At 38.2% G+C, this 18066-nt stretch overlaps 2 protein-coding genes and 1 long non-coding RNA gene across 3 annotated transcripts; 2 read left to right on the top strand and 1 right to left on the bottom strand.

Moving 5' to 3' along the window:
• The first annotated feature begins 7101 nt into the window (after positions 1–7101).
• On the top strand, positions 7102–9623 carry LOC137745664 (BAG family molecular chaperone regulator 4-like). Its single transcript, XM_068485659.1, has 4 exons — positions 7102–7412; positions 7497–7831; positions 7915–8061; positions 9229–9623. Exons 1-4 carry the CDS (start codon positions 7217–7219, stop codon positions 9430–9432), a joined length of 882 nt encoding a protein of 293 aa, XP_068341760.1. The 5' UTR covers positions 7102–7216; the 3' UTR covers positions 9433–9623.
• Positions 9624–9668: 45 nt separating this feature from the next.
• Positions 9669–13159, bottom strand: LOC137744254 (ammonium transporter 2-like). Its single transcript, XM_068484116.1, has 4 exons — positions 13017–13159; positions 11340–11958; positions 10812–11201; positions 9669–10130 (listed from the first exon to the last, which is right to left on the bottom strand). Exons 1-4 carry the CDS (start codon positions 13157–13159, stop codon positions 9669–9671), a joined length of 1614 nt encoding a protein of 537 aa, XP_068340217.1.
• A 3684-nt stretch (positions 13160–16843) lies between these two features.
• Positions 16844–17992, top strand: LOC137746103 (uncharacterized). Its single transcript, XR_011069761.1, has 3 exons — positions 16844–17031; positions 17682–17769; positions 17900–17992. It is a non-coding gene; the product is annotated as an uncharacterized lncRNA (long non-coding RNA).
• Positions 17993–18066: the final 74 nt, after the last annotated feature.

Genomic DNA, 18066 nt, shown 5'->3' with positions numbered 1-18066 from the left:
TTCTTCTAAGAGTCAGACAGTTCTTTGTGTGAATTAATTCAAAAATTTAAAAAGAGAAATTTTCTATAATATTTCATCCATGATGGCACATAGAAATAATTTGGTAAAATTATATTAGACTTGCATATACATGTTGTTAGCTCAAAATTTTGAGTACAAGTAACATTAATTGTTGTAACGATAGTATATTTGTACTTGTGTAAACAACTATCAAAACAAAAGAACACATTTTATTGGAAATCAAGTTCTTTATATATAAATATATATCCTAAATTTTGATCAAGTTACCATTTTAATTAAGGATGAATGCAAATTCTTTAGCCCTAACTAGTGCACGTGCATGGAAATTATTTGCTATATGAACAACACTATGAAATGTCGTGATGAAACATTTTTTTTTTCAGGAAAAAAAATCACAACACTATCAATGTCCCCCTATTCCAATATGCATAGAAGAACACATTGATACATCCACCACAAGTACCGTTTCAATCGGTAGATTCAAAAATTTTGCATTCAGCAGTGCAAATGATAGATTGTTGCTTTCCCACGTAAAAGATAAAAGCAAGTATGAAAACAACTATTAAAAGAAGCAACGGAACCAGGTGGGGCTGGGGGTCCCTAGCAGGACGTATCAGGCTCCGGTTTAATTTGACAATGGGGTGGGTAGAACCCCAATTATTCTTACTTGTTCAAAAGAAAATTACCTGCTTTATCTGTCTTCGTCAAACCACACATCAGTCACAAACAGATGATGTATGAGGTGATAGTTTTGACACATATATATTATCTTAACATAAAATTTGTTTCAGATTTTGTATTTAAACGCCATCATACCTCTCGCAGTGTGTATGGCTGATCTCTATACAAATTAAGGATGTTAACAAAAAAATACAATCAGTATTAAGTCTGTCTAGCTAACCTATGAATGTGCATGCATGTAGAAGTTGTCTATGTGGACAAAGGCGGAGCCAAAATTTTGACTAAATGGGGCAGCTTAGAGAATTGAAGCTTATTTTAATGACAAATCAAGGTAATTTGTTCGACTTGTTAAAAAATTTGGCAGATTTTTCTGTAATATTTTCTTTACCGTATTGTATTAACAAGCTTCATATAAAGTTCCCGCACGGAAAAAGTGAGCGTGGGCACGTGCCCTTGGAGAAAACATAAAACATTTCATTTTACAAAAATATGAAGAAAAAAACAAGAACATATTATTATTCCACTGTCCACACGTGCTGGGACGGAGGGAGTTGGTAACCTGCGGATTAGCCACTTGATGTTTGAGTGTTGGGCCCCGTGAAGATTGGAAATGGAAACATCGACATCATATGGAGTGATGCTTACTGTTGAGGAAAAGTAAGTGACTGTTACGAGGCCGGCAGGAATGGTTTTTGGCTTTATAAGGTGAATACAGTGCACAGGGTTTTTTACTGTTGCTGCAGTTTTTGAGTAACAGAAACGTTACGAAACGTCTTCTGTATTGCCCTGGCTGCTTCATATGCTTTGTTTTTTCACGGTGTTACTCTCATCCTTCAAAGTCTCAAACCCTCTCCTCCTTCCATACATCTTCTGCATTTAATGGAAGTTGACTTGTTCTTAGATCATCTCTAATGGTGACCTAAAATATAAAAATATTTAATCCAGAAAATTTAGGTTTTAGTCCAGAAACAGTTTTTCTACTTCAATCCTTCTGGCCTAAAATTTTAACCCCAGATTATCAAAGAATGAATTAAGGATAATTTTTTTTTTAAAATAACTTTAAAAAAAATAAATATATATATATAGACTATCCTAAATTAATTTTATGAACATTTTAACCTAAAAATATTTAAATGCCGATAAATTTTGAAAAATCACTAAATCAATACATGAAAATCATGATAAACATGAACTTTAAAAATTTAAAAAAAAAAAAAAAGACAATTAATAAACCACATAAACTTAATACAATCGAAAACTCATAGACTACATAAATTTAATAATGATATCCACCATCTTGACTTGGAGATGGACTTGTGTGATAGTCTTGAGATGAATCATCATCTTGAAATATACTCCTTGTGACATTCCTTCGTAAAATTTCCTTTTGCTTACCACGTAAGTATCTCTTCCTCTCTGGAGTGTATTTATCGAGGTCATCCATTATCAAATTAGTCTCCTACCTTTCTTGCTCCCTATCCCCTTCTTCCTTCATGGCCAAAAGCATTTGGCCCGATTCTTCTTGCCGACGGCACTGGTTTTCGTTCATTATTGCCATTTCGCTAGCAAATTGTGCACGTGTCGGATCTTGGGACTTCCCTTTTCTCTTTGCTTCCTTTTACTTATCTCTGCCCAGGGGCCTTGCAAAAGAAGAAGTTAAGGTCATTTGTTCGACACCTTCATTGTTGGCAAAATTCACACCTTCATTGACATCATTTGGGGGTGGGGTTTCACTATGAAATAATCTTCCACATTGTTGGTTCGCATTGGTTCCCCACCTTGGACAATCCTTGAGGATGTTCCAAGCATGATGCAACTTAAAAGCTTGATTTTTTGGTGTAGTTCTTATCTTGTAAATTGTCATTGCTTTGTCACCCTATGCAACAAATACATAAAAACAATTAGTTGCAAAATACTATTATGTATTTGACAATTAAAATATCAACGAGGAAACTCACAATTTCTGAGGCGCCCCTTCCACTAGGCATGTCAACCATGGCTCTCTCCAAGCTTCCCTTTCACAAAGTGCACGCTTTGTTGATAATTTTCCACGGATCATAAACACTACCAACTTCCCTTCAACCGGCGTTGGAGTTTTCATGGAACTTATCAACGATTTTACCCCACAAAACCTTTTTATTTTGATTGGTGCCGATGACACCATCTTCGCTAACAGAAATCCATGCCAAACATAAAGCAATATCTTCGTTAAACGTCCAATTATGACCTCTAACAAGCTCTTTTGCCATCTTGAAAATTTTGGAAATGAGAAGAAATGGTAGAAAGAAAAATTGGAAGAATTGTAGGAGAAAAGTGAGTTTTGTGTGGATGTTTGAACAAATACATAGGTATTTATAGAGTTTTTGGTTGAATTTTAAGTTAAATAATTTTTTAAAATTATTTTAGCCGTTGGATTTAAATTTGGACCGTTAGATTTTTTTTTTTACTGTTAGATTTGATTGTATTTGATCTAAGCCGTTGGATTCCATAAATATATAAATATAAAACTAAAAAAAATAATAATTTGAACTTGGACCGTTGGATTAACCAACGGCCCATTTAAATATGGTCGTTCGATCGAAAAAAGTAGCCGTTAGGCTACTGACAGCAGGGGACACGCCCACGTGGGTGGGGTCCCTGTGGGAATCTGGATGGCGCGTTGCTGCGCGTTGGGCGAGTGGCTCAAGCATCTGGGCTTCACAGCCCGTGTTTCACTCACAACAGGTAGGGCCCATAGTGACTTCTGGCCTAAAAACGAGCCGGTATCTGACCTTCTTTTGAGTTTTGAGTTTTAGATTTTGTTTAGCACATGGGTTGGAGTGGGTTTTTTCGGGGGGAGGGGGGGAAGGGAAATTTTAGATTATAAGTCATTGTTGAACTTGGTCTTACTGCATTATGCTGTTTTTGGCACCGACGCGGTAAAAGTAGAAGAATTAAGAACAGCGCACGCAAGTATAAGAATCACGGAACTCTTGCTCCACTCTCAGACTAAATACACATCATTTTAATTTAACCAACTTATGAAATATTGGCTTTTGAGTTGACATTATCACATAGAATTTATTACCTGAAAAGGTTGGTTTAAGTAGTATTTATCTCAGAACGTTTGAGAATTTAAAAGTTTGAGTACCCAACTTCCACTGTTAAAAAGCAATAAAATGAAGTTTATAGTTGGACAACTTGACATATTTGTTTAGCAAAGTTACACACATACATATATATTAAAGAATGAATACGAACTACTATTGAGTTTATTAGTATTTTCTTTTAACTTGTAAGTAAGAAGCATCATGTTTGACTCACATGAATGACAATGATGTATAATGTTTATGATGAGATCTATACCTAATTATAGCTAGTTCATTATGCGGCTTTAACTTCATACCTTTTTCTCTTCACAATGTGTGCAAAAGTAAAAGAATACATAAACATGATAAATTTGATAGTATAAGTTGAACTTAATTTGACAACTGTAACAACATACATACATATACAGAAATGTTCTCTTGATCAACTAAAAAAGGCACTATCACTTACATAGAGTCATCTCATCCAATTAGGCAATTAAGTTTAAACTCATATTTCAACCAAAAAAAATAGTACATAAGATGATAATGTAACGACTTATAGCTCATTATCTGCTTGTAATCATTATGCACCTCATTCTTATAAATCTATTCAATGACTGAGTCTGGCATGCAAGTTCTTAAGCGCCTACTTTATTTTGATTTTCAGATGACATCGTTTTATGTGTAAAGTTCGAGAAATAAGTCTTCGAAAATTCAGTTTCAGGGCTGCAAAAAACAATAAATTCCTGAAAGAAAATATGAGCTGCTCCTGCATGAGGAAGATTATGTACTAAATATTGTTTATACGAATTGGCCTTACAACGCATGATCAATGGAGACGTATCAGAACAGGGGCTGTCCACAGTTCTGATCTCCTACTATGCCCTATCACTTCACCAGTAACCCAACATACATACATAACACGTCGAATGTTTTCACAATGTGGGAAGACAACACGTGCCTGCCTGATGGAACTGTTTTTCTTTCGAGTAGATGCACAAAATTGTCAAACACCCTACAGAGTACAGGGCAGGATTGGATGTTACGCTGCGTTTAGGCACGCCATTACCAAATAGACCACTCCAAATGAGTTTTTGTCAGTCAGTACACACCCACTCCCACAGTTCCATAACCAATAATTGCAAATTACTTACCTCCTAATCATTTTTTTACTTCTTTTGAAGCTATGTTTGTACTCCCTAATCACAAAATCAGAAACTTTACATGATTAAATATTTTATTGGATCCGACACTACATGCCTGCATCCGAAGCGCGCCTGTTATCTTTTGATAGGGCAATAAACCCATAACTCCAAGTGCATATAATTTCTGCATAAAATAATCATCATTGTTGACGACTCCTCCAACTATTGTTGTCCAAGTGCATATGAAGGTCGCAACCGGCAGCGCCTCTGAAATTGCTCGACGGTATATATATCTTGGAGGTTGATTACCTAGACCGAAGCAATCTTTCATTGGGCGTTGATGTAATTCATGCTGATTTTCTTATCTGTGAATTTGGTGTTTGACAGTAACATCTTCTTCGACAACAATATCATACAATTCACTCACCGATTATTGTTGTCATGTCTACATCTTCTCAACTTTCTTCATTGTAAAGGTTGTTAGGGTTCATTTGGAGCGAAAGGAATGAAATGAAAGTAGCAAAGAGTGAGCAATGAAATTGTGCATTTGTATTAGAACATTTGAACTGGTTATACATGTGTCTCAATTGGTTCATGAATACAACCAATTTGTATTTAAAATAATTTATATATTTGATTTGTTTAAATGACGATTTTGACACATAATTATTATAACTTGACTAGGAACCTCTCTGCTTGTAGAACATCATTGTGTAAAACAAAATTTCTTAACTCAAGGTATAAACACTTGAGCTATAATTTTTTTGGGACAAGTTTTTCAGGCTCATGACAAATTTTTTTGAATGAGCCCGAGAAATAAAAATTCTGAAAAATGGATTATATACATTTTCTAAAGAATAAAAAAAGGTACCTAACAAAGTTCTAAATATTGCTAGGAGGTAGGCAGGTGGCAGGGAAGAAGCCGAGGAAGGTTTATTAAAAAATGAGTGAGGCAAAGGGGTATGTGAAATACTCTTGCTTTGGCCAAAGTCACGACACACTTGATTTCGAAAATCCAGTATGTATGTTGGTTAGGGGCAGTGAAGGGAGGAATTGAATTTGGTGTTTGTCTTTAGTTCGTTGCGTGGAGATTTGAGAAAATGTAAGAGTAATGCTAGGGAGACCAAAATTTTAAATCAGAATTTGTAAATCAAATAATGTGGTGGTTGATGATTAAATTAGTTAAGTGTTGATTAATGTACCTATTTCCTATTGATTACACATAATTTAGTTTACAAATTTGGTTTAAAAAATTGTTCTATATCAGTAATCAAAATGTAATTGCGTGATGGATTGTAAGGATGAGTGGTAGAGGAATGAGATGGAGGAGGATGGTTGTTGAAAAATGACAGCCTAAAGATAATTAAGAGGAGTAAAGAAGAAGATGAAGAGAGCAAAAGATACGCCAAAAATAGCCCAATGAACGCTGAGGAAGTATGCCACCGGCTCTCAAAATGGTAGCATAAGGCAGCACGCGAGGGTGGGAGTTCTTTTTTTAGATGTTAAATTAGTCATCGACGGAGTTTGAATTCATGCCGTTCACCTTTTCATCATTTTAGTAAATGACCACTTGTCGCGAGGGTGGGAGTTTGAGAGAGCATTTTCTCTTCCTAAACAATTTTTTGTTTATCCACTCCCCCATGTAGGTTTGTTGAAAGAACAATACTTAACTACTCAAAGATGAGTAGGAACTCCTACTCAAAATTTCTCAAAATTGTTCGTTGCCAATTCATAAAATTCGTGTTTATAATTAGAACAGTTTATATTATAAATCACTCTATAAAGATCGCATCTGCAAAAAATTAATTAAAACTAAGGTTGTTTAGTCATCAAACTATTTAAAAACAAATAAACAGTACTAGTAAAAGTATTACAAACCGTCTATGTATTTGCTATAATGGATTGACTAAACGACCTTAATTTTAATTTATATTTTACAGAGATGATCTTTACAATGTCATTCATAATATGAACGATTCTGATCATAAGCATAAAATTCTGTAATTAAAACATTAAAAATTTTAAATAGGAGTTCATACTCATTTTTAAATAGTCATTGTGGTTGAAATATCCACCTCGTATAAGTGATGACAAATGCGCCGCTCAAATATTGGAACCGACCAACCCATTAACGAAACGCGTTCCGTTAAAACCCGTACGATCATCTCTCCCTCAAACCCTCACTCAGTCGCTATCTAGTCAATACCGTCGATACAAAACCCTTCTTTTCCCAAATTCTCGAACCCCCGCCCGACACTTTCCATTTCGAGATACCCCGACTCGATTCGCGCCCCATTTTTTATGATGGTGAAAAACAATCCGAACCCGAATCCGAAGGCGCTGGTCCAGAGGCGGGAAGATGAGGACGAGGCGGCAGTGGCTGCTGGCGTTGGTGCTTCCGCCTCCTCTCGTGGGCCCATGATCAAGATCGACGTCGTTCTCGGCCCTGGCAACGGGCCCCGCTACGAGCTCTTCCTCCCTGCCCACTCCACTTTCGGTATTCTTCTTTCGCCCATGTTCTTATCATTCCATTTTAATCATCACTATTAATTTGATTGTTTTTTGTTTTGGATATCGTCAGGGGATATGAAGAAACATGTTGCACAGAAGACTAATTTGGAGCCAGAGGCGCAGAGACTCTTTTTCAGGGGGATGGAGAAGGCAGATGAGGAGCATCTGGACATTGCCGGTGTGAAGAATAATTCGAAGGTGCTGCTTCTGGAAGCCCGAAAGGAGAGTAAGGTTGAGGAGGTAAATCAAAGCAATGAGATGCCAGTCGGTGCTGGAGAAGTTGGAGTCAACAGCAAAAAGATGCCAACCAGTGGTGGAGATGTTGGAGGCAAAAGCAATGTCATGTCAAAGGCTTCTCAAGCGATTGCTGAAGTCAGAGCCGAGGTTGATAAGCTCGCGGAGAGGGTGAGTTCCGTGTGCCAATTGTATTTGGTTACCAAAATGTTAGATTTGTTTGGTGCTCACAATGCTTTGTTTGATTTTAAAAGGTTACTGCCTTGGAAGTGGCTGTGGCTGGCAGGAACGAGGTTTCCGATAAAGAATTTGTTGTGCCAACAGAGTTGCTCATGAGGCAGTTGCTGAAATTGGATGGCATTCACGCTGAAGGAGAAGAAAAAATGCAACGCAAGGCAGAGGTTTGTATTTTTCATGATTTTTGGTTTCTTACGATGGAATTGCTACGCATTTTGTTTGTTCTCGTGGAAATGATGTGCTGTGTTGTATTGATCACACAATGAAGTTGTTGTGATCATCGGCGTTGAGGAGTGTTGTAGTTTATAGATATAGGGAGGTGAAATTATCTTTTGTTGTAGCATGCATTGTATCAAAATTGATGGATTCTAGTGGTGAGATGGCAGCGTTGCCAATGATTAGGGTGATTGAAGCAATGCAAAGCGATGGGAGGGAGAATCAAAAGATTTCCTATCTGTATTCTATTTAGGATTCTACCTTTGTGTTAATTTAAAGAACCCCACCAGGTTTCTTCTAAATTGTTTTTGAGGAAAGGTTGGATGCATAGTAATCAGTATATGCTTGTCCTTCGGGCCCAACTTCAGTATCTTCGCACATGGTAGACTCCACTTGAGGGCTTCCACCGCAGAGATCATTTCATTGTATTGCTTGAAACAACTAAAGGATTGCTCAATATAAGCATTGTTGGCTTTCGTTGGTTGCTATGTATCATGTGTCTTACGGTTGATGTCATATTCTTCATAGAGTAGCATTATATGTGTGTTGATGTTGGTATTTGCGATGGAATCGCATTACTTTCTGCATTTGGAGCTTTTAGATTTTCTTATGGATCAGCATTACGAGATCGGTTACCCCTCTTCCAAATTCCAATAGTTATTCTATTTCCCCCTTCGCCATGCTCTTTGTCAGTCCTGTCTTCCTCATTTCATCCTCACTTAAACCCTTGCCTTGCCTTTGGAGATTCAACTATGTGCTATATTAGGATCGGAACTCAAGAGCTTCCTGTTAGAAATAGGAAGAGGTACCGCTAAGCTACTGGTTGCTATTGGTGTGGCGACCCTCTCTTACATTGTTTACCGTATCACAACCATGGTTAAAAATTTGTACAGCAGATAGGATTGCTTCCAATGGAATTTTGTGGATGTGAATATAAACTATAAAGGTCTCCTTATGTTCGCAGCTTATTCTCTTTGTGCTGAAAATTGATTTGCTGCAATAAGTACATTGGAATGTCAGTATGTAATGGCTATTTTATAGGTTGTTACAAACTTTTGAAGTTCCATAGACTATTAGGGATATGTTATGGCAGGTTTAACAATTTTCTTGTACAGGTGCGACGTGTCCAGAACTTTGTGGATGCATTGGATGCTCTAAAGGTGAGGAACAGCAATCCAGTTAACAAGAGTAGCAATGCTGTCACAGTAACAACCGAGTGGGAGACCTTTGACTCTGGAGTCGGATCCCAGAATCCCCCAACGTCAACGCCAGAGCCATCTTCAACAGAACCAAATCAGGAATGGGAACACTTCGATTAGCCAATGTTCTATCTGCTTTTCTGGGTTTTAGGATTCATAGTGGGACATAGGATACTCTAGCATGTAAAGTAGCTATTTTTGGGTACTGGTACCCACGTTAACAGTTCAAGGGTTTGTATGACAACCTTAAATTACTGTAAAGGAAACTACCATCTGCTCAGATCAAATGGAATTGGTATACTTTGGATTCATATTATTCGTTTTGCATGTTTTGTTGCTCGTCTTTTTGTATTCCATTACGGAGCATTTGTGATTGCACTTGAGGTATTGAGTTCGATTTCCCCTCCCAGTGTCGCTCGCATAAAAAGAGTTATCTTCTTCAGAAATTGAACACAGTGTGGACTGTTGGCTGGAGATACAGGATTGGATCCATCACCCCAAAGAGCGTAAGCCTCCTCTCCGTGAACGGCGTCATCTCCGATATTAAGCTGCTCCTCCGGCATTCTCAGAGGTATGAAAACCCTAATTGCCAGAAGTATAAAAGTGGTGGAGACGATGTTCCAAGCAATCACAAACATGGCTGCAACCAATTGTTTCAGAAATTGCATCCCTCCATTGCCACCGTAGAATGCACCCCTGCTGTTGCCGGCTGGCAGTATAAGCCTGCAAAGTGCTGGCTCCGCCAGAAGCCCAGTCAGCAGACCTCCCAGAAGCCCTGCCACTGCATGTGTGTGAAATACCCCCAGGGTGTCATCCACCTGTAAATAATAAAAAATTGTATATCGTAAGAATTTAATTTAATTTATGTGACAGTAAGACGATAATCTACGTTGTTCTAATTTTAAAAGGTAATTTGAGATTAGGTGCAACAAGCGAATACACTATCTTAACCGAACTAACTTGGATTTGTAATGTTAGTTTTAGTTTTTTCCCCTTCTATTCCTTTCATTTCATTTATGATCTTTTGTTCATTGATGATTGGTCAAGCATTAAGGAAAGAGGATAGATGACTAATGGAATATACCACAGTTGATGGAGGTACAAATTTAAAGGATAACGGAACGAATATAATATACTAGTATAGTGGAACATGATGGATGTGATTTTTGTTGGGACTATAAGGTAGAAATCTTTGAATACAAAGTAAGCTAGATGAATATTTTAAAAAACAAAGGAAAAGAAATAAAGGACCAAATATAAACAAATTAAAATGTTTGATGGAGACTTAAACCTACTTCAGATTCTTTATTTCATGTATCGAAGGAGCACAAGTTATTTCTCTTTATAAGATTAGAACATTAAAAATTATCTTTATAAGATTAAAACGTTTAAATTTTTAACGATATGATTAGAAAATACACAATGCGTGTCATATGCCAAAAAACAGGACCAAAAAATTGTAGAAACAAACATACAGTGTGGAAAGTAGAAACTTTTACCTTTTGCAATAGGGTAGACCTTTTGTGTAGGACCATCATGGAGACCCATGGAATGCTGCCAGAAAGTATTCCCATCAGAATAGTGGCCCACGACTGCACCAACCCCGCCCCAAGTGTGATGCATACAAGCCTCGTCATTATGCCCTGCACAGCTCCGATCACCGACGGCTTGCCGAAGAACACGACGTCCAGAGATGTCCACACAAGAAGGCTTGTAGATGCACATATGTTTGTGTTTAACACTGCTATTGGAGCAACAATGTTTGCAGCATAAAGGGCCCCGCCGTTGAAGCCTGACCAGCCCATCCACAGCATCCTAGCACCACAAAGCATTAGCAACACATTGTTTGGTGGAAACCTTTCCCTGTCACTCTTCAACCTTGGACCAACCTAGAACGCATAAGTAAACATGGCATTAGTACATGTGCAAAACTTTAAATTAGTCTAAATTCTAAAACTGCATTCGCAGTATCAGCACAAAAAAATCAGTAGAGGATCTAGACTCACAATTTAATCATAAGTACCTACCCAATAAGCGGCGGTGAAACCCGCTATGCCTGAGGAGAGATGGATGACATGGCCGCTAGAGTAGTCAGTGAGACCCCAATGGTAAAGGAAGCCACCACCCCAAAGACTAAAGGCTCCAACAGTGTACGAAAATAGAAGCCAAAGAGGGACAAAAGCCATCCAAGCCTTGATGTTCATACGGCCAAGAACAGACCTAGTTAGCAAAATAAGAGTAATGGCTATAAAAGTGAATTGGAAGTAGACAAGGGATGCCATAGGGTAAAATGGCTCAACCGTCGGGGTCTCAATCAATCCGCCGTCGTGAAAGTGAGTGCTTTCTGGCACTTTGGCTCTGTTGATGAGGAACTTTTGACCAAGAGAGGGTGCACCTTTAGCCCAAAATAGCAGGAGCTGGTCCCCGAAGGCCATGCGGTAGCCTACGAGGACCCAACAGATGAGCACGGCAACGAAGTCGTAGAGGGCCATGAAGGCTGAGTTGACTGCCCATTTCTTCTTTACTATGCTGGCGTAGAGGAGCACAAGGCCCGACATGCTTTGTAACCCTACAAAAGTGGCGACTGTAAGTTGCCATGCGTTATCGCCTTTGTTTAGCCACAGCGGAACCGCCGGGGTTATTACACTATAACCATTAATTTTGGGGACTAAGGGCTTTGCCTTCGTGGCTAGTTAGTAGTATCTAATCCTTTTTGTGGAGAGAAATAAGGGCATAGACTTTAAGCTTTTGTAATCTGACCAATCCATTGGTAGCTTCGTGTGAAATTCACTCCTAATGGGAACGGGGTTGGACTTCACTCGTGTAATTGATTTTAATGAAATTTGGAGTTGTTAAAGCATGTCCAGACGAGATTTGGAGTTGTTATAGTATGTCCCACGTCTGGATGCCTGATCAAATTAAGTTTCCTTATTTTGGATGTTTTGTCTACTAGTTGCATCGAGATCTTTTGTGACGAAACCTCACTTTATTGGTGTCTAGATTCTAAGGAATTCTAGCAATGGCCGGTGCATGCATATTAAGAAAATGCTAGATAATTCTAGCAAGTTGTTTAGTCGGTGGTTCATGCATATTAAGCTAAAAAGTTCTAGAAGCTTCTGACAAACGTGTGAAGCAAAAGCCTATGTTGGTGGGCTGTTTGTAGAAACAAGTTGAAGGTTAATTATAATGAAAGCCCAAGTTGGTTGGGCACGTAGGAAGGTTGGCTGATGACCCCTATATATATGGGTGTGGTGTTGTAATCAAAGTAATCAAGTAAGTAGGCAACCAAGTGAGAGTGAGAAGCAAAAGTAGTCTTGTAAGAGTGTGAGTGGTCTAGAGTTTGTCTTTACAAATAAAGAGAGTGTTATAGCTTCTAAGGTGTGTCTTTGAGAGTTTGTGTTGTAATATTTTATGAGTGTAATACAAGTAATTTGTTTACTTGTTTTGTCTCTCCAACGCTTGTGTTAAGAGTTGTGGACTTTAATTCTCCTCAACAATTGGTATCAGAGCGTTACGATTAAGGATCATCTCTAGTGAAACTTCCAAGAATCGTGAGAAGTTTAGTACTTCGCAAAATTGTTGACTAATCTTGTTTGGCTTATCGAAGTTCTACCGACATGATGGGAGATCTTCAAGTTGTTGGAGGAATTAGGAAGTTGAACAACAAAAATTACAACACATAGGTGACATGTATGGAGTCTTACCTTAAAGGCCAAGATCTTTGGGATGTTGTCGGCAGTAATGAAGTTACACAGCCAGAAGAAAACACTAGCGGGACTTTGCGGAAATGGAAGACCAAGGCAGGTAAGGCAATGTTCTCCTTGAAAACCACAGTTGAAGAGGACATGTTGGAGTATATAAAGAAGGCTTCAACACCGAAAGAAGCATGAGACACTTTTGCCACACTCTTTTCAAAGAGGAACGATACAAGATTGCAACTTTTCAAGAATGAGTTGTTATAAATGGCCCAAAGGGACATGATGATTGCCTAATATTTCCACAAGGTAAAGTCTATTTGCTGTGAAATTTCTGAATTAGATCCTAGTGCTGCAATTATAGAAACCAAGATAAAAAAGAATAATTATCCATGGTTGAGACCTGAATATGAAGGTTTCGTTACTGCTGTACAAGGATGGCTGACCCAACCATCACTTGTTGAGTTTGAGAATTTGCTTGCTAGTTAAGAAGTTTTGGCAAAGCAAATGGACGGGGTCTCATTAAAAGGTGAAGAGAAAGCGCTCTACATTAAAAGTAAAGACAACTTAAAGCAGCGTGCTGGTGGAGGATCTAAATCAAATGGTGACAAGGCGAAAGGTCATCAAGGAGGAATGAGTTCTCGGCCAGGGGGAACTCCGAAGTATCACGGCAACCGTGGTCAGTCCCATAATAATAAAAGGTTTGAGGGAAAATGTTACAATTGTGGAAAGAAGGGCCACATGTCGAATGATTGCTGGTTTAAAAAGTATGCAGAGAGTAATGTCGCTAGCTTAAAAGAGAAAAGTGAAGATGATTGGGACGTCGTTGCATCTCTAGTTTTAGAGGAAGAGTGAGACGCTGAAGCATCTTTCACAATGGAGAAGGAAGAGTTAGCTCTCACAGCAACAAATCAGGAGTCAATTAACTACAAGAATGATTAGATCGTGGATTCAGGCTGCTCAAACCATATGACAGGTGATAAGAAAAAGTCCAAGTCTGACTGAGTACAAAAGAGGTCGATTGGTGGTGACGGCCAACAACTCGAGATTACCGATTACTCATATCAGTAATACAGTAATTGTGCCCCGATACAACACTAACCAAGTGCCGTTTCAAGATGTCTACCATGTTCCACGGATGAAGAAAAATATGCTTTCAGTGCCTCAATTGATGTCATTAGGAAATTATGCCTTGTTTGGTCCACGAGATGTGAAAGTGTACCGACACCTCATGACCTTAGGGACGCCAACAATGGAGGGACGACAATTGCAGTTAGTCTATGTAATGTTAGCAGAAACTGCATACGTAGACAAGACAAGGAAGAACAAGACATCAGATTTATGGCACATGAGAATGGGTCATGTTAGCTATCACAAGCTAAATGTGATGATTAAGAAATCAATGCTTAAAGGGCTACCTCAGCTTGACATGAGAACATACACGGTTTGTGCAGGATGCTAGTATGGTAAAGCACATCAACTACTATACGAAGAGTCAAAGTTTAAAGCGAAAAAACTGTTAGAGTACTCCACGATCACGACTAAAGAGGTCAACAAGAATCTGGAAGCCAAATTCTAAATATGCCAATGTAGCCATAGAAGAAGAAGCAGTTGAACTTGAGTGGCTCAAAGTTGGGAGAAGAAGTCATTGCAGTGGAGCTAAATCAAGCTTGGAATCTCGTGCCAAAGCGAAGAGATGTGAAACCCATATCACGTAAATGGGTGTGCATGAAGAAGCTTTGACATCAACTCAACATGGAAGAAAGAATAAGCTGGTGTTGAGGGGAGTGTTGAAGGTCAACACCAACCCCAATTGGTGTCTAGATTCTAGAGAATTCTAGCAATGGCCAGTGCATGCATATTAAGAAAATGCTAGATAATTCTAGCAAGTTGTTTAGTCGGTGGTTCAAGCATATTAAGCTAAAAAGTTCTAGAAGCTTGTAACAAATGTGTGAAGCAAAAGCCTATGTCGGTGGGTTGTTCGTAGAAACAAGTAGAAGGTTAATTATAATGAAAGCCCAAATCGGTGGGGTGCTAAGGAAGGTTGGCTGATCACACCTATAAATATGCGTGTGGTGTTGTAATCAAGTAATCAAGCAAGTAGGCAACCAAGTGAGAGTGAGAAGCAAGAGTAGTCTTGTAAGAGTGAGTGATCTAGGGTTTGTCTTTAGTAAAAAAGAGAGTGTCATAGCTTCTAAGGTGTGTCATTGAGAGTTTGTGTTGTAATATTTTGTGAGTGTAATACAAGTAATTTTTTTACTTGTTTTATCTCTTCAACGCTTGTGGCAAGAGTTGTATACTTTAATTTTTCTCAACACACTTTTCTGAATTACACAACTAATTAATTTAGTGACAATATTAATGTTTGATCAGCAATGTGATCCGACCGATCATTATAAAACTTTGCCAGGAATAAAAAGGTTGGTCATTTGAGCACCCATTTTTCCACCATGAAAGATGCAAGAAACTACGGTGAAGTTTCTATAGAGTTGACTAGGTCACGGTACGGAACATGTACAAGGGGAACATGTCATGCAAGTCTGCGTATATGTATACACGGATGCTGGTGATAGTTTGACTGTGAATAAATAATTTTTTGTCAGATTTTTTTCGATGAAATTATAGCTTTATTTTAATAAGAAAAGTTAATTAAAAATATTTGAAAACTTTGAATTTTAATGATAAGGACAAAATAAAAGGTAAATTGAATAGTACAAAGATTGACTTTTTAGTGTAAAAACGTGATTTTTTTGTTAAAGTAAACAATACTGTAAATTTTTCGTTATAACTTCCTTCTAAATAAGCAAATTGATAGAAGGATTCTTGGTTTGCAACAACATGACCAAAAGGAATGCATTCATTCATATATCAGCTACATTGAATTAGGCAACTGAATTTCAAAGAACTCAGTGCTAACCTTTCCAGTTTTATATTTTGGAGAAGTTTATGTCAAACTATGACTATTCATGGTCTTTCTACGATAAATTTTAAGGAATTTTAACAAAGAGCTCTTGGTACTGTTTATTTTAACGAAAAATCACATTTTTATACTAAAAAGTCAATCATGTACTATTCACTTTACCTTTTATTTTATCTTTATTGTTAAAACTCAAAATTTTCAAATCATTTTAATTAATTTTCTTTAAATTTTATATCACAGACATTACATTAGTCTAGAGAAGGGATTCCAATTGCACTGTTCAAATGAACAGTGTTTAGATCTGGATTTCACTCTATTTACGGCCAAGCCACTGCTTTACAGAGTGGCCTTTGTGGTTTGGACCCGATTTTCGCTCTATTTACGCCATGCCATTGCTTCAATGAGTGATCATTGTGGACGGTTTGGGTTCGGGCTGGAACATTTTTATTTTTTATTTTTAGGGTTTGGGCGGATGGGCTTTTGCGGGTTTGGGCTGTGGGTGGTGGTTGGATTCGGTATAAGGTGAGGTGGATGCAGTGACTCACCGACAAAGGCTAACCGTCAGCCGGCAGAATGGCAGAGAGAAGAGGAGGGAAGGAAGAGCCGTGCGTTGCAAAAGGGATGGGAGTAAAGATGGGAGGAGAGAGGGGTGCCCGAAAGTTTGGTTTTGTTTTTGTTGGCAACGGGTGCGCAGAGAGACGGCGAGGCAGGGGTGGAGGGCTAGGGGGCCGGGTTGCTTTCAGAATTTTTGTTCCGGCTGGAAGCCGTTTCCGCAAGAATTGATGGGGAAGGCATGGTTGTGTGCAGTTTGTGGGGTTAGCCGGTCAGGAAGGGGTTACTGAAGGAGGTATGGGAGACTTTGATTTTTCTGTTTCCTCCCTTGATTCAAAAGGTAATGCACTGTTTTCAGTTGGTGTGTCCTCTGACTCAAATTTAAAAATGGTTTCTTGACTGTTTAGTTTGTTGAACAACATCCTTTCCTACTTTCTAAAGCTCATTTTCTTTATTTTAGCTCGGATCGACTCACTCCACACACTCTCTCTCTGTCTCTGTGATTCTGGGTTCCGTTCTGCCATTTTTGCTTCTGAAGAAACCTAATTGCAGGTTCCTTTTCCATTTCCAAGCTTCTGTTATGCTTTGTGCTGCCGTATTTTCTGTTGTTAATGAGGCTCGATTGAAATATGCATCAATTTGATTGAAATATGCATCAACTTGATTGATTATGCTGCTGTATTCTCTCTCTGCATTTTCTTTTTTTCTCTTTTTAATGAGGCTTTATGCTGCTATACCAAAATGACGAAATATTCATTTTTAATGATAGTTTATAATTGGGTATGTTTTAATTCGGAGTTTTAATTTGATCAGTGTGCTTTTCTTGTGATTAGGATTTAGGACATTGGTAACTTGGTTGATTAGGAATTTGTGTGTTTACCTCCTGATCAGTATTCAAATTTAACTTTTTGTCATATATTTTCAGCAGATATTGTAGTTAATCAATTCATTCGTGACGTGTTTGAACTTAAGTGAAAATTTTAAATTCAAGTTTGAAAATCTTCTTTTTGGTGAAGCTATTTGTACAAGTAATGAGACTAGGAGTGGCAACAGGCAGGGTAGGCCGGGTATTTGCATCCTGCCTCAGCCTCTAAACAGGGCACTGACAACTTTTCATTGTTGAACCTTTTCCTCCCTTAGATAGTTGCATATGTTTGATTTGTTAATCTGCTTCTTACACATGTTGTTTCCTAATGGTGTAGGTGGGTTGCCGGATGCATGTGCAGATTACTCGAATAGATGAAGCTAAGAATGACATGGTATTGACTATTGAGTGAGAAAGAAGCTTGGGTCCGTTGGATTTTGACATTTAATTTATTCATGTTTTTTGTTGCTTGCAATGTTCTCTCATTGTTTGTTCTGAGATCTGTGATCTTATTTTTCATAAGAACTGACATTGGTTTGCGATTTAATGTTTCAGGAACTGTTATACCTTAAGGAGGGAACACTTTTAGAAGGAACTGTCAAGAAAATCTTTCCATATGTAGCCCAAGTGAGGATAGGAGAAAGAGGTATAATGACTTTCAAACTTACTTTAAAATCAGACTGGGCGCATAGTTTCCCTGTTTTTTTCCACTTTTGAAGAAG

Source organism: Pyrus communis, chromosome 9 (assembly GCF_963583255.1).
Source record: "Pyrus communis chromosome 9, drPyrComm1.1, whole genome shotgun sequence".
NCBI lineage: Eukaryota > Viridiplantae > Streptophyta > Magnoliopsida > Rosales > Rosaceae > Pyrus > Pyrus communis.
The sequence above is the reverse complement of the archived record's forward strand: the minus strand, read 5'-3'. Positions and strand labels throughout refer to the sequence as shown.

Excerpts from the sequence above, each read along its gene's own strand:
- LOC137745664 (XM_068485659.1), top strand. The coding sequence starts at position 7,217 with ATGATGGTGAAAAACAATCCGAACCCGAATCCGAAGGCGCTGGTCCAG. Across the intron at positions 7,832-7,914 it reads TTGATAAGCTCGCGGAGAGG|GTTACTGCCTTGGAAGTGGC; the intron begins GTGAGTTCCGTG and ends TGATTTTAAAAG. Across the intron at positions 8,062-9,228 it reads AAATGCAACGCAAGGCAGAG|GTGCGACGTGTCCAGAACTT; the intron begins GTTTGTATTTTT and ends TTTCTTGTACAG.
- LOC137744254 (XM_068484116.1), bottom strand. The coding sequence starts at position 13,159 with ATGTCCTCTTCAACTGTGGTTTTCAAGGAGAACATTGCCTTACCTGCC. Across the intron at positions 11,202-11,339 it reads GTTTCACCGCCGCTTATTGG|GTTGGTCCAAGGTTGAAGAG; the intron begins GTAGGTACTTAT and ends TATGCGTTCTAG. Across the intron at positions 10,131-10,811 it reads GGTCTACCCTATTGCAAAAG|GTGGATGACACCCTGGGGGT; the intron begins GTAAAAGTTTCT and ends TATTATTTACAG.